At 44.6% G+C, this 11829-nt stretch overlaps 1 protein-coding gene across 1 annotated transcript; it reads right to left on the minus strand.

Annotated features, from left to right (window-relative positions):
• Nucleotides 1-5101: 5101 nt before the first annotated feature.
• TUBA1B (tubulin alpha 1b) lies at nt 5102-8991 on the minus strand. The gene is made up of 4 exons (XM_075265545.1): nt 8852-8991; nt 7637-7859; nt 7009-7157; nt 5102-6289 (listed from the first exon to the last, which is right to left on the minus strand). Exons 1-4 carry the CDS (start codon nt 8852-8854, stop codon nt 5309-5311), a joined length of 1356 nt encoding a protein of 451 aa, XP_075121646.1. The 5' UTR covers nt 8855-8991; the 3' UTR covers nt 5102-5308.
• Nucleotides 8992-11829: the final 2838 nt, after the last annotated feature.

Below are 11829 nucleotides of genomic sequence, written 5' to 3' on the forward strand. Positions count from 1 at the left end.
GTTTTTTAATCCGGACACAGAGTTGGACATGCAGTACTCTGTGTCCCGATTAAAAAATCCGGTTTCGCGGCGGAGAGCATAAAACGCTCACCGCCGCTCACGGCCGGACCCAGTCTGTGCTTTCCGTCTTCTGGCATGCAGAAGACGGAAAGCACAGAACGGAGAGTAGAACGCAGGTGTAAACCTAGCGTTAGCAGTATAGGGGACAATGTTTGGCTGCAATGGTCAAGTGGGTATATGGGCATGTCAATGCTGCAGCCATGTATACATAGACTGGCAGGGAAGTCCGAAGCTTATGGACTGAAGACATGGTTATGGATAAGGATCTCACTGCTTTGCAAACCTTTCTTATGGCCACCAGATTGGGGTTTGTGTGATCAAGAAGGGTAAATGTGCCCAGTTATGGTGGGTTCACACTGCCATTATTATAGTCTATTGTGCTCATCCATCATAGGATAAGAGCAACAGACTTTAAAGAGAAGCTTTCATGTCATCCAGCACATGCGGTTTTATATTCCGCTAGAAAGTCAACAGTGCTCTGCGTCCAGACTTGTACTGGAGGGGGCGTTCCTCACAACTTAGCGTCATCGCTGGGCGGTAAGGAATGCCCCCACTGACAGTACAGGGCTACGGATGAGTACTGTTAGGAGGGGCGTTCTTTACAGCCCAGCTAGACCGTCAGGAACGTCCTTCTGACGGTGGACAGAGATCGAAGCCGAAACTAACGACATCGATATCTCCAACCCAGGGGCACATAATGGGAAAGCTAACAGTGAATTCAGCGCACTGTCGACTTTCTAGCGGTATATAAAACCGCATGTGCCTAAGGACATGAGAGGATCTATTTAATGACAATAAAGTTACTGAAGGAGATGGAGTGCCGTTCATCTGCATTCACTCTATAAACTGGCAAAGTTATTGGGGCATTTGTTAACAGCCACAACCCATGAATATATACAAAATATCATGGTCATTTTCTTTAAAGGGGCTGTGCCACCAAAGCCTAAACAATAGCTTGCTGACTTGGGAGTCCAACAGCTGGGGGGAGGGGGGTAGCCAGAACACATGGACCATCAGGAATCCCAAGAATGGGATTGCATCTCCTCTGTGTGATTACTCAGTATAGTGCTTGGCTATCTCTGGTCGTCCCATAGAGAATGAATGGCATGGCAACAATGTACATGCATGTTTTGCTGCATCATTCACACTGGGTAGACAGGAACGTTCTCAAGATTGGTGGGAGTCCCAGTATGGCACCAAGATGTAATTTTTATATGGTCATTGTGCAGCATAGGTAGTGAGGCCACCTGGGGGAGTTGGTATGTGTAGCGCTGGCAGGGGACATTGTTGCGTGCTGCGGCCGGGTACCGGATGCTGTGTGTGGATGGGAGTGTCGGGCTCAGCAAGGAAACTGGCTCGGTGATGCCGCACATGTGCGGGGAAGGCGGACGGGTGCACGGGGAAGGCGGACCTGTGTAAGTGGTGATCGGCGCAGGGAGTGAGGGTGGTGCGTACGAAGTCGCGGGTAATGCTAGTACATAACTCCATGTGGTGTGGCTCCCTAACCCCCTAATTCACATTTCTAGATGTATCTCAACCTATTATGGTGATGTAAGTGTCTTCACTTGCTACAATTTCCATATATTGATAGAAGAGATATTTTTACTGCATGAGATAATCTGTAATCCAGGGCTAGTAAGGACATATCTGCTGGAGTGTAATGGTTTCCACCCTCTGATGTAAGCTGCTTAGTGAAAGATTTACAGATAAAAGTTGATAAAAACGGAGATAAAGGTTTATCCTGTGTTATTGAATCGAACAGGTTGATATTCTGTACAAAGATAATAGGCACTTGAAACTTATTTCACATAGTTTTTTTTATTAGAAGCATGTTTATTCTTGGGGCTGCCTTTTTTAGTATCCACATAAAAAAAATATTGAAACATTTAGAAATTTTGAATATGTAAGGTGGAGCACTATGGATCAGGCTTTCAGGGTAATGCTTTTCTATGAAGCAGTCAGAATACGAGCTTATGCAGGGCAACACAGTGGCTCAGTGGTTAGCACTGCAGCCTTGCAGCACTGGAGTCCTGGGTTCAAATCCCACCAGAAACAACATGTGCAAGGAGTTTGTATGTTTTCCCCATGTTTGCATGGATTTCCTCCCATTCTACAAAGACATACTGATAGGAAAAAAAATGTACATTGTGATGTGATCCCTATATGGGGATCACAATCTACATTTAAAAAAAAGAATACGAGCTTATGTTATGAATAGATTATTGTGTGAAAATTGCACAAACCTTGTTTCAGTCAATACATACAGAACAACAGTAAAGGGGTTCTAGCATTAAAATCATTTTTTTTTCTTACTAACACGTAGGAATAGCCTTAAGAAAGGCTATTCTTCTCCTACTATTCTTCGTCAGTATGCAAATGAGTTCTCTTGCAGTACTGGGGGCGGTCCTAAGCGCTCAAACAGCACTGGGGGCGTCCCCAATGCTGCGAAAGAACTTTCCAGCGCCGCCTCCATCTTCTTCAGGAACAACCTCTTCACACGTGTAAGCGGCCATTTTTCTTGTGGCCGAGGGCGTGCGCAGTCGACTCTGCCGCCAGCGCCAGCAGAAGATACGTGAAGAGGTCGTTCCTGAAGAAGATAGAGGCGGCGCTGGAGAATTCTCTTGCAGCATTGGGGACGCCCCCAGTGCTGTTTGAGCGCTGGGGCCCGCCCCCCGTTGCTGCGAGAGAACTCATTTACATACCGACGAAAACCGGGATTTCTACCAAACAGCAGCGTGGACAAGACATATAAAGGTAGGAGAAGAATAGCCTTTCCTAAGGCTATTCCTACGTGGTACTGAGAAAAAAATTGATTTTAGTGCTAGAATCCCTTTAAAGGTGTTAGCCACTTATACGCTAATATTCAGAGACCAATGTTATTATTTGTATAATAAATAGTTGTACAATTTTCCAATATAATTCGCTATCAATTCCTCAGGACTTTCTAGATCTCTGCTTGCTGTCATTCATTCTAGGAGTACTGGGAGTAAGCAGAATGAATTACAGAGACCTTGATACAGAAAGTATATTGGAAAATTATACAACTTTTTATTATACAAACAATAACATTTGTCTCTCAATATTGTTCTGAAAGTGGCCAACCCCTCTATTAATCACTTCTTAATACTGTATATTGTCTTTTGCTCATCTGGTATGGGGGAATCTGAAGCTCTACATATTGTGAAGTTTCTTAATCGGCACCTAAATTTTCATCATAAATTGAACTACCGTATTAACAGGGTCTTGCTAGACAAGCTGTTCTGTCTGTATAAGCCTTCATAAGTAGTACCCAGTCAGTATTTCTGCTGCTAATAGCCCCATTATGGCTGCAGTACATTTTGCATTTCTGTCTGAGACTAAGGCATGTATAATAAGGAGCAGACTGTCTCCTTCCCTATCCTTTATTGTTATTACTGGTTTCTTTACATGCAATTTTTTTAAATAAGTGAGAAAATTCAATCTGACCATAATATCGCAGCAAGATGTGAGAAACTGCAGACTCTAAGGACAGGGCAGCAGATCTGTGTATAGAGATATAGATACTTGTGAAGACCGGCCCAGACAGAGGGCCGTGCATTTTTGGGCTGGAGGTAATTGGTGGTCTCATCAAGACCTACTCTCAGACCTGAGCCTCCCTTCTCTGGGCCTGTGGCAAGTCCTTCAGCTTGCCCACTTTCTCTCCTCATTGCCCAACTCCCAGGCTATGACAGGCCATTCTCGAAATTTGAGAAGGCTTGTCAGGCACTCTCTCTCTGTGATTTTTATCTGCTCTTGGTTTCCCCTTCTCCGGGCCATTGACCCACCTATTTGGCTAAGTGGGAGATGGACCTAAAGCTGTCCTTACGCTTATCGTAAATCTTCCTTGTGACACTTGAGTAATGTCTCCAGAGCCTGCATCCCGGTGCTCTGGAAAATGCCCAACCTCCCCTCCCTCCGTCACTGGATCCATGAGGTGGAGGATATCAGAAGCATGGAGGATCTCACTGCTTCTCAAGATGCACCTGGGGCTTTCATGAACGCCTGGACTCCATGGATCCTTTTCCAGGGTACTCAAGACATACAGAGATCTGATTGGTTGGCATTATTCTGCAGACTGTACGCCGGTGACTGGGAGCCGTCTGCTTTGCTTCCCTTCTTTCACTCTCCACACCCCCCCCCCCCCCCTTTTTTATTTTTTTCTTTCCTTTCTCTTCTTCATTTGCTTTTCCTCTCCTCCCATGCCAGCTTTATTGCTATCAAAAGCCTTGTCTCAGCTCCTATGCTCTGCTTTTCCTGGGAGAACGCTGCTTCCTGTTGGGTTTTTGTTAGGCAGGCCCTAGTGCTCTGGTCCTGTCTTCTTATGGTTTATTTTGTAGTTTACAAATAAAGAATTTATTAAAGTAAAAAAAAAGACCGTCCCCTTCACCCTCTGTGTTCTTGTCTTGGGTTTGTTGGTTTCTAGTGAACCAATACCAAGGTGGGAGACACCTAGTAGTAGAACTTCAGGCTTTTCAGGCAAATTAGATTTTGGTCTAGAATCATGCTCTATCTAATTAGACTATTTTGTTTGAAAGTTAGCTAACTAAACTTTAAAATATTTGGTGTTGCGGCTGCATTTTTTCATTAATAAGTTTTGCATTGTACTTTATTATATCACAGGGATGCCCTTCTAAATGTGTGTGTGTGTGTATATATATATATATTACCAATTTCCACCTGTGTCTTTTATATTTATGGGTTTTGTCACAGCTAGCTACCCTGATGGCTACAGAAAGGAGCCACAATTCATTAATATATATTAAAAATGTATTAATGACAGACATTATGCCAGAAAATCAAATTGTTTAAAACTTTAGGTAAATTTTTATCTTTTGATTCACTTTTACTTTTCTTAAAACACATTTGAATTTGTAAGCAAAGTTATTTGATAATTATTATTTGCACCTTGATTTCTCCTTATAGTTTATCAAAAGATGGGAACACATCCCAGCATCAAAGAATTTCATTTGCACAATGATATTCAATCTCTACATTATGTATCCCAGATATCAGACCACACAAGTTTGTTTTTTTTATATATTTTAATCCAGATCTGATACAATTACACTGATGGAACAATGACATGATTGCAAATTTCAATAACTAAAAACAGATTGTCAAAGCTGCATCTGTCAAACCAGAGAGGCCGACTAACACAGTTTAAGAAGCTTCGGTGTTTAGCTGCATTCTGATGGGTAAAACACATGCCTGTAAAGTAGCAAGATCTGGTTTAATATTCTTCTCCTTCCTCCTCACCTTCTCCCTCAATAGAGTCTACACCAACTTCCTCATAATCCTTCTCCAGGGCAGCCATGTCCTCACGGGCCTCAGAGAACTCTCCCTCCTCCATACCTTCACCTACGTACCAGTGCACAAAGGCACGCTTGGCATACATAAGGTCAAACTTGTGGTCCAGTCTAGCCCAGGCCTCTGCAATAGCAGTGGTGTTGCTCAGCATACACACAGCACGCTGTACCTTGGCCAGATCCCCACCTGGAACCACAGTTGGTGGCTGATAGTTAATACCAACCTTGAAACCAGTTGGGCACCAGTCCACAAACTGGATGCTACGCTTGGTCTTGATGGTGGCAATAGCTGCATTAACATCTTTGGGCACCACATCACCACGGTACAAGAGGCAGCAAGCCATGTATTTACCGTGACGTGGGTCACATTTCACCATCTGGTTGGCTGGCTCAAAGCAAGCGTTTGTGATCTCAGCCACAGAAAGCTGCTCATGGTAGGCTTTCTCTGCAGAGATTACTGGGGCATAGGTGGCAAGAGGGAAATGGATACGAGGATAGGGCACCAAGTTAGTCTGGAACTCTGTCAGATCTACATTCAGAGCTCCATCAAATCTAAGAGAAGCAGTAATAGAGGACACTATCTGACTAATAAGGCGGTTCAAGTTTGTGTAAGTTGGGCGCTCAATATCTAGGTTTCTACGGCAGATGTCATAGATGGCCTCATTGTCTACCATGAAAGCACAGTCAGAGTGCTCAAGGGTGGTGTGTGTGGTAAGGATGGAGTTGTAGGGCTCAACAACAGCAGTGGACACTTGGGGAGCTGGGTAGATGGAGAATTCAAGCTTGGACTTCTTTCCATAATCGACAGAGAGACGTTCCATCAACAGAGAGGTGAAACCAGAACCAGTACCACCACCAAAGCTGTGGAAGACCAGGAAACCCTGAAGACCTGTGCACTGGTCAGCCTAGTTAGGAATAAAGAAAAACACAATTTAATTAACAAAATAATTATATGGCAAATTGTACTAGTCATATTAAATCAATGAAAAGCTGAACCCAACCATGTACAAATTAGCATGACAATTTTGATAGCAATAATCTGGTACAAGTATCTATATATGCATGATAATTTGTTTCTCTGGCAGAAAGGATACTGCCTGAGACTTAATCCTTTCCACGGCATGATTAAGATCGGGCAGCTAACTTACTGAGTGTTTGACTGCCATCAGATTCCCTCTTAATACAATAGGAGGTGGAGGTATCTGGTGGCCAGTACATGGTCCAGGACGTTTAATAAATACTTTACAGCAAAAGTGGTTTTGTGATGAATAAATGCTTGTGGTACATTACACAATGACAGGGAAAACCATGCAGCTTAGCCTTCAACTGGCCAGAAAATTATCTGCAAACTAAAGTTTCATAGGATTAGATCTGATCTTGCAGATATACATTTTCGAGAATGCATTCACACTGTGTGTAAGTAGGTCATTGAAGAGACACTTTAGTAGGATTACGAGAGTGGGTCTTGTTGGTGTAGAGTGATCCTGACACATGAAATCATGTTCTCTTTAGTCCTGGTAAGCTTCTGAATCCTTAACAGGCTTGTACAAGCAGCTCTGATCTAAGCAACTTAACTTTTAGGTTTCCTGGTCACTCTACAATGAAGTCATACAAGTATACTCACTAGTTTACGAATCCTGTCCAGCACCAGATCAATAATTTCCTTGCCAATAGTGTAGTGCCCACGGGCATAGTTATTGGCCGCATCTTCCTTTCCTGTAATTAACTGTTCTGGATGGAATAGCTGACGGTATGTTCCAGTGCGTACTTCATCTGTAGAGACAATCATATGTATATATAGGTCAACGAGCAAATAAATAATGACAACTCTTACAGATTAAAGGGGGTTTGTTCTACAGTAATGGCACATCTCCTATACACATGATAGGGTACAAGTGTTTGGTGGCTGGGAGTCTGACTTTTGGGACCTTATGATCATAAAAAGGCCTCATATATGAATATAGCAATGATGCGCATACTCTGACAACAATCTATCTACCTCTAAAGAACTAATGTATCTCACAGTCCTGAAAGTCCCATATAAGTGAATAGCGTGGTGGTTGACCATGGGCATCATCATTCCATTCACACTCAATATAAGGGGCCCCCATTCTCTTGACCACTTGGTGTCTGGGAGGTTGGATCTCCAATGATCAGACATTTAGCTCCACCATGTGGATAGGTGAGAAGACTCATTTGTAGGAGAAAAAAAAACACCAAACTTGAAGGCAAAATACAATGAAAATTCTCACCGATGACTGTAGGCTCCAGATCCACAAACACAGCTCTGGGGACATGTTTGCCAGCTCCAGTCTCGCTGAAGAAAGTGTTGAAGGAATCATCCCCTCCTCCAATGGTCTTGTCACTGGGCATCTGTCCATCAGGCTGGATGCCATGTTCCAGGCAGTACAGCTCCCAGCAGGCATTACCAATCTGCACACCAGCCTGACCAACGTGTATGGAGATGCACTCACGCTGGAATGAGAAGAAAAAAAACGTAAGTAAAAAAGGACAACACAATGGGAGTTTCCCCACCCACCAGTCTTATGTATCCGGCACCATCTTCTACAATAGACAAGGAAAAAGCCTCGTAGATGAGTAAAATCTCTTCTTGTACGATCTCCCCTAACAGAATACAGAGTAGGTATTCCTCTAGGATACAATAAAGCAAGTAGAAAGGGTTAATGACAATAGACTTCCTACCCCAAAGCGATTGTTCCTAGGATTGCCTCCGCCTCTGGCGGTCAGCTGACTCTACCTCCACGTTAGCAGCCAGAAGTCTATACTGCACTGCCCACCCCCACATTTCATCCTCCGACTGTGAAAGAGGAACATAAGCTTTCGAGTGAATCAGGATTATCCGGAGCTTTCTTTAGAAGTAGACAGTAAGCAATGGCAGCTTACTCCACCCAGCAGCTGCTCTCTGGCTGGAATGTCCGCAGGCTAGATGCTGCAGAGTGTGAACAATGTTGTATCTGCTATATAGGATCAGGGATTAAGGGGGGGCACTGCGGCAATCCCTAGCTAGCACCCCAATGCTGCTGCAGCCTCATCTATTGCCTCCTGTTATCTACCCTCTTATTGGGAGGGGCTCAGCATGCTGTGTCAATGAGAGTACCAGGGAGAAGTCCAGTAAATTCCTGCCACATCTCCAGACATATTGATCCCTGTTATTAGCAGCTCATCTGGGTGACAGATCTACACCGGAAGCGGCTCCTACTGTGCCCCCTCCCCCTCCAGATGCCCCTGAAGCGCGGGAAGATCCCTTAATGAGGGAAGCCATATAAATCACATCAGCCCTCAGCAGGGATCGCTTCACAAATGCAGATTTTCTTTGTTTTTCTCCATTGTAGATGCGGTAAAACCTTTCTAGCCATCACCTGCCCTACATCCCAGCCTGAGCTACACAGCGATAGCTGACTACAGATAAGGAGCAATGAGAGATTCCAGAGAGATCTGCTACTTACCATATTGAGAGATGAGGAGTCAGAGAAGAATAAGAATAAAAAAATAAAATTAACGTTACTTTATCCAACAGCTACGAGCGGATGTAAGTAACAGAATGGAAAATACGAGCCGAGCCCTCTGCTTTTATATTCCACTGTATGTGACGTCAGCCCTGGTTATGCTAATGAGATGCTGTAACTCTGTGATTGGCTGAGGCGCAGCAGTGAGATGTACGAATCTGGGAGGCGGGAGCAGATGCTCAACTAGCAGAGAGCCGCAGCCTCATGCACCCAATATGGCGGAGGCTTCCTCGGGCTAGTCCGTTATGATAGGGATGGCGGCTTGTAATTGCCTGGAGGCTCCGCTGACTGCCTCAGGTGTATTACTGCCTTCTGTAACCACTGTGGCGGGTTATCGTGAGCACTGTGTGTGTCGTGACATACAGCAATGTATTACAGCGCAGTGATAAGATTTGCTGATTTTCCCCTGAGGAGAATGACACTTGTTTCTTATCAGACACTAGATGCTGAGACGAGCAGCTGCAATGCAGACACATGATGGATGAATTCACTGCAGCTGTGACCTCACGGATGGAAAGAAATCCCAGCCAGGATGTGAGTCAGCAGCCCCCGGCTCTCTACAATCCTGCACTGGGCTGGGCAGCTCCAATATCCCCTCAGCGGGATCCAGCGCCCCACTTACAGGCCGCCATTCCTCAGGGTGACCGGGGAGGCTGCGGATGTGCACTGCGGCATCCTTCTGCTTGGCACCGGGCCAGACAGGGATACGGAGACGCAGGACCCGCCCAGGCCGACATCTGAGCTGCCTCACAGCCGCTCTGCCTCAGTCTGCGCCGGGGTCCGGCCTGGGAATCTTTCGGTTGGTGCGGGAAGCGCCGCCGTGTTCAGTAGCCCCTGCCTAGGATTGCAGGCGCTCAGATATGTGCAGAGCTTCGGCTCAATTCACACTTGGCTTTGATTTTCTTTTCAAGTGGAAAACTGACTCCCAAACGTAAGAAAACAACGCGGATTATTTATTAACCCTGTCCAATATTCTGGAGTCGCTAATTAGAAAATCGCCAGATGTTACGTGGTGCAAGTCTCATTACATTCACACTAGCGTTCAGGTTTTGGGTCTACTCGGAGACCTGAAAAACGGAAACCCTATTCTTTTAAAAAGCAGCTCCTCGCAGACCCCATAGACTACAATGGGGTCCACCGTAAATCGGTGGAGAGAAATGTCCTCTACACGTATTCTTAGCGGAAAGGGGGACGGAGTTCCCAAATGGTCACCCAATGCTAGTGGCCGCATCCTTCATCAGGCAGATTCAGTTTAAAAGAACGGACACCCAATATTATAGTTAGGGCTCATTCACATCTGCGCCCGGTCTCCGTTCTGCAGGTTTCCGTTTCCTGCACAAAACAGAGCAGGAGACGAAAACCTGCAGAACCTCTTTCATACCCATTCATTTGACAGTTTTGGCTATGTTTGGTCCGATAAAAAAATGCTGGGTGAGGACTTGGGCTGCCATGCCAGGGAAATAAGGCTCAGGTGCCACTCTTGGCACACCTGCTGGGGGTTGCCATCCCCTGGGATAGAGGATAAATGAGGGTCAGGTTATATGGCAATAATTTTGAGATGCTTTATCTTGTCAAGTGATTTTGAGAGCGCTTTTTTTGTGACACATTGTTGCTGGTAAACTTTGATATTTTTTGCATTTATTGATGAAAAATAGTAAATTTTGAAAAAAATTCACAATTTGCAGAATATGAAATGCACCCAAATACGTTAATAAATATTATCTTCCGTATCTCTGCTTTATATTGGTATCATCTTTTATTCCTCTTTTCATTTATTTTATAGATTACAAGTCCAATAGTGATTTTCAAAATTTACAATAAACTTTCCCAAACCCATGTGTTAGGGACCACTTCAGTTCTTAAGGATATTATAAAGGCCTATGTATTAGAGACCCACCATAAATCATCCAATTTTCAAAACTGCACCCCTTAAATAATTCAAAACAGGATTTAGGAAGTCTGTTAATCCTGTAATCTTATATGCCCATGTTGGCGAATGGCATGTGTGCCCAAGAGGCCTCTCTGCTGGCATGTGTCCTGATGCCCAGAATGCTCAATAATGAGGAATCCAGTACAGGATTTCCCGTTGGTGAGTGATTGCTTCTTTCAGCTGAAAGCTGTCAGCGTAGGCCGCAGGACCACAGCTTACACTGACTGAATAGTGTGACCTCTGCTGCAACACAGGTGCAATAACGTAAGTCATCAGTGTCTGCAGTCAGAGGAAGGTGGATACCCGGCTGCTCTTCGTGGGACTTCAGGTAAGTATAATGCTGGGGGGGGGGGGAGTATATAATACTGTGTGGCGAGAGTACTGTGGAGTATATAATACTGTGTGGCGGGCCTACTGAGGAGCATATAATACTGTGGGGAGGGCCTACTGTGGAGCATATAATACTGTGGGGAGGGCCTACTGTGGAGTATATAATACTGTATGGAGGGCCTACTGTGGAGCATATAATACTGTATGGAGGGCCTACTGTGGAGCATATAATACTGTATGGAAGGCCTACTGTGGAGCATATAATACTGTGGGGAGGGCCTACTGTGGAGCATATAATACTGTGGGGAGGGCCTACGGTGGAGCATATAATACTGTGGTGAGAGGGCCTACTGTGGCGCATATAATACTGTGGGGACACCACTGTGGGGCAGATTGGACCATGTGAGGGCCCTTCACTATATCATACAGTATCTGTTATATAGCAGACATGTGATATTAGTACAGGCTGTAATAACATTGCACGGTCACTAAAAAACAGATCCTGTGCAATTTAAATGGTGAACATTAATTGTTCAAAATTACCAAATGCAAACTATTACCTTCCATTACATAGTTGTTTGTATTATTGAAAGCTCGGTAAAGCCCCATTTACATTTTGTTGCAGTTTTTGACACAGTTTGTTGTTCCAGAACACTGT

The sequence above is a fragment of the Leptodactylus fuscus genome, chromosome 2 (assembly GCF_031893055.1).
Source record: "Leptodactylus fuscus isolate aLepFus1 chromosome 2, aLepFus1.hap2, whole genome shotgun sequence".
In the NCBI taxonomy this organism is placed as follows: Eukaryota; Metazoa; Chordata; class Amphibia; order Anura; family Leptodactylidae; genus Leptodactylus; species Leptodactylus fuscus.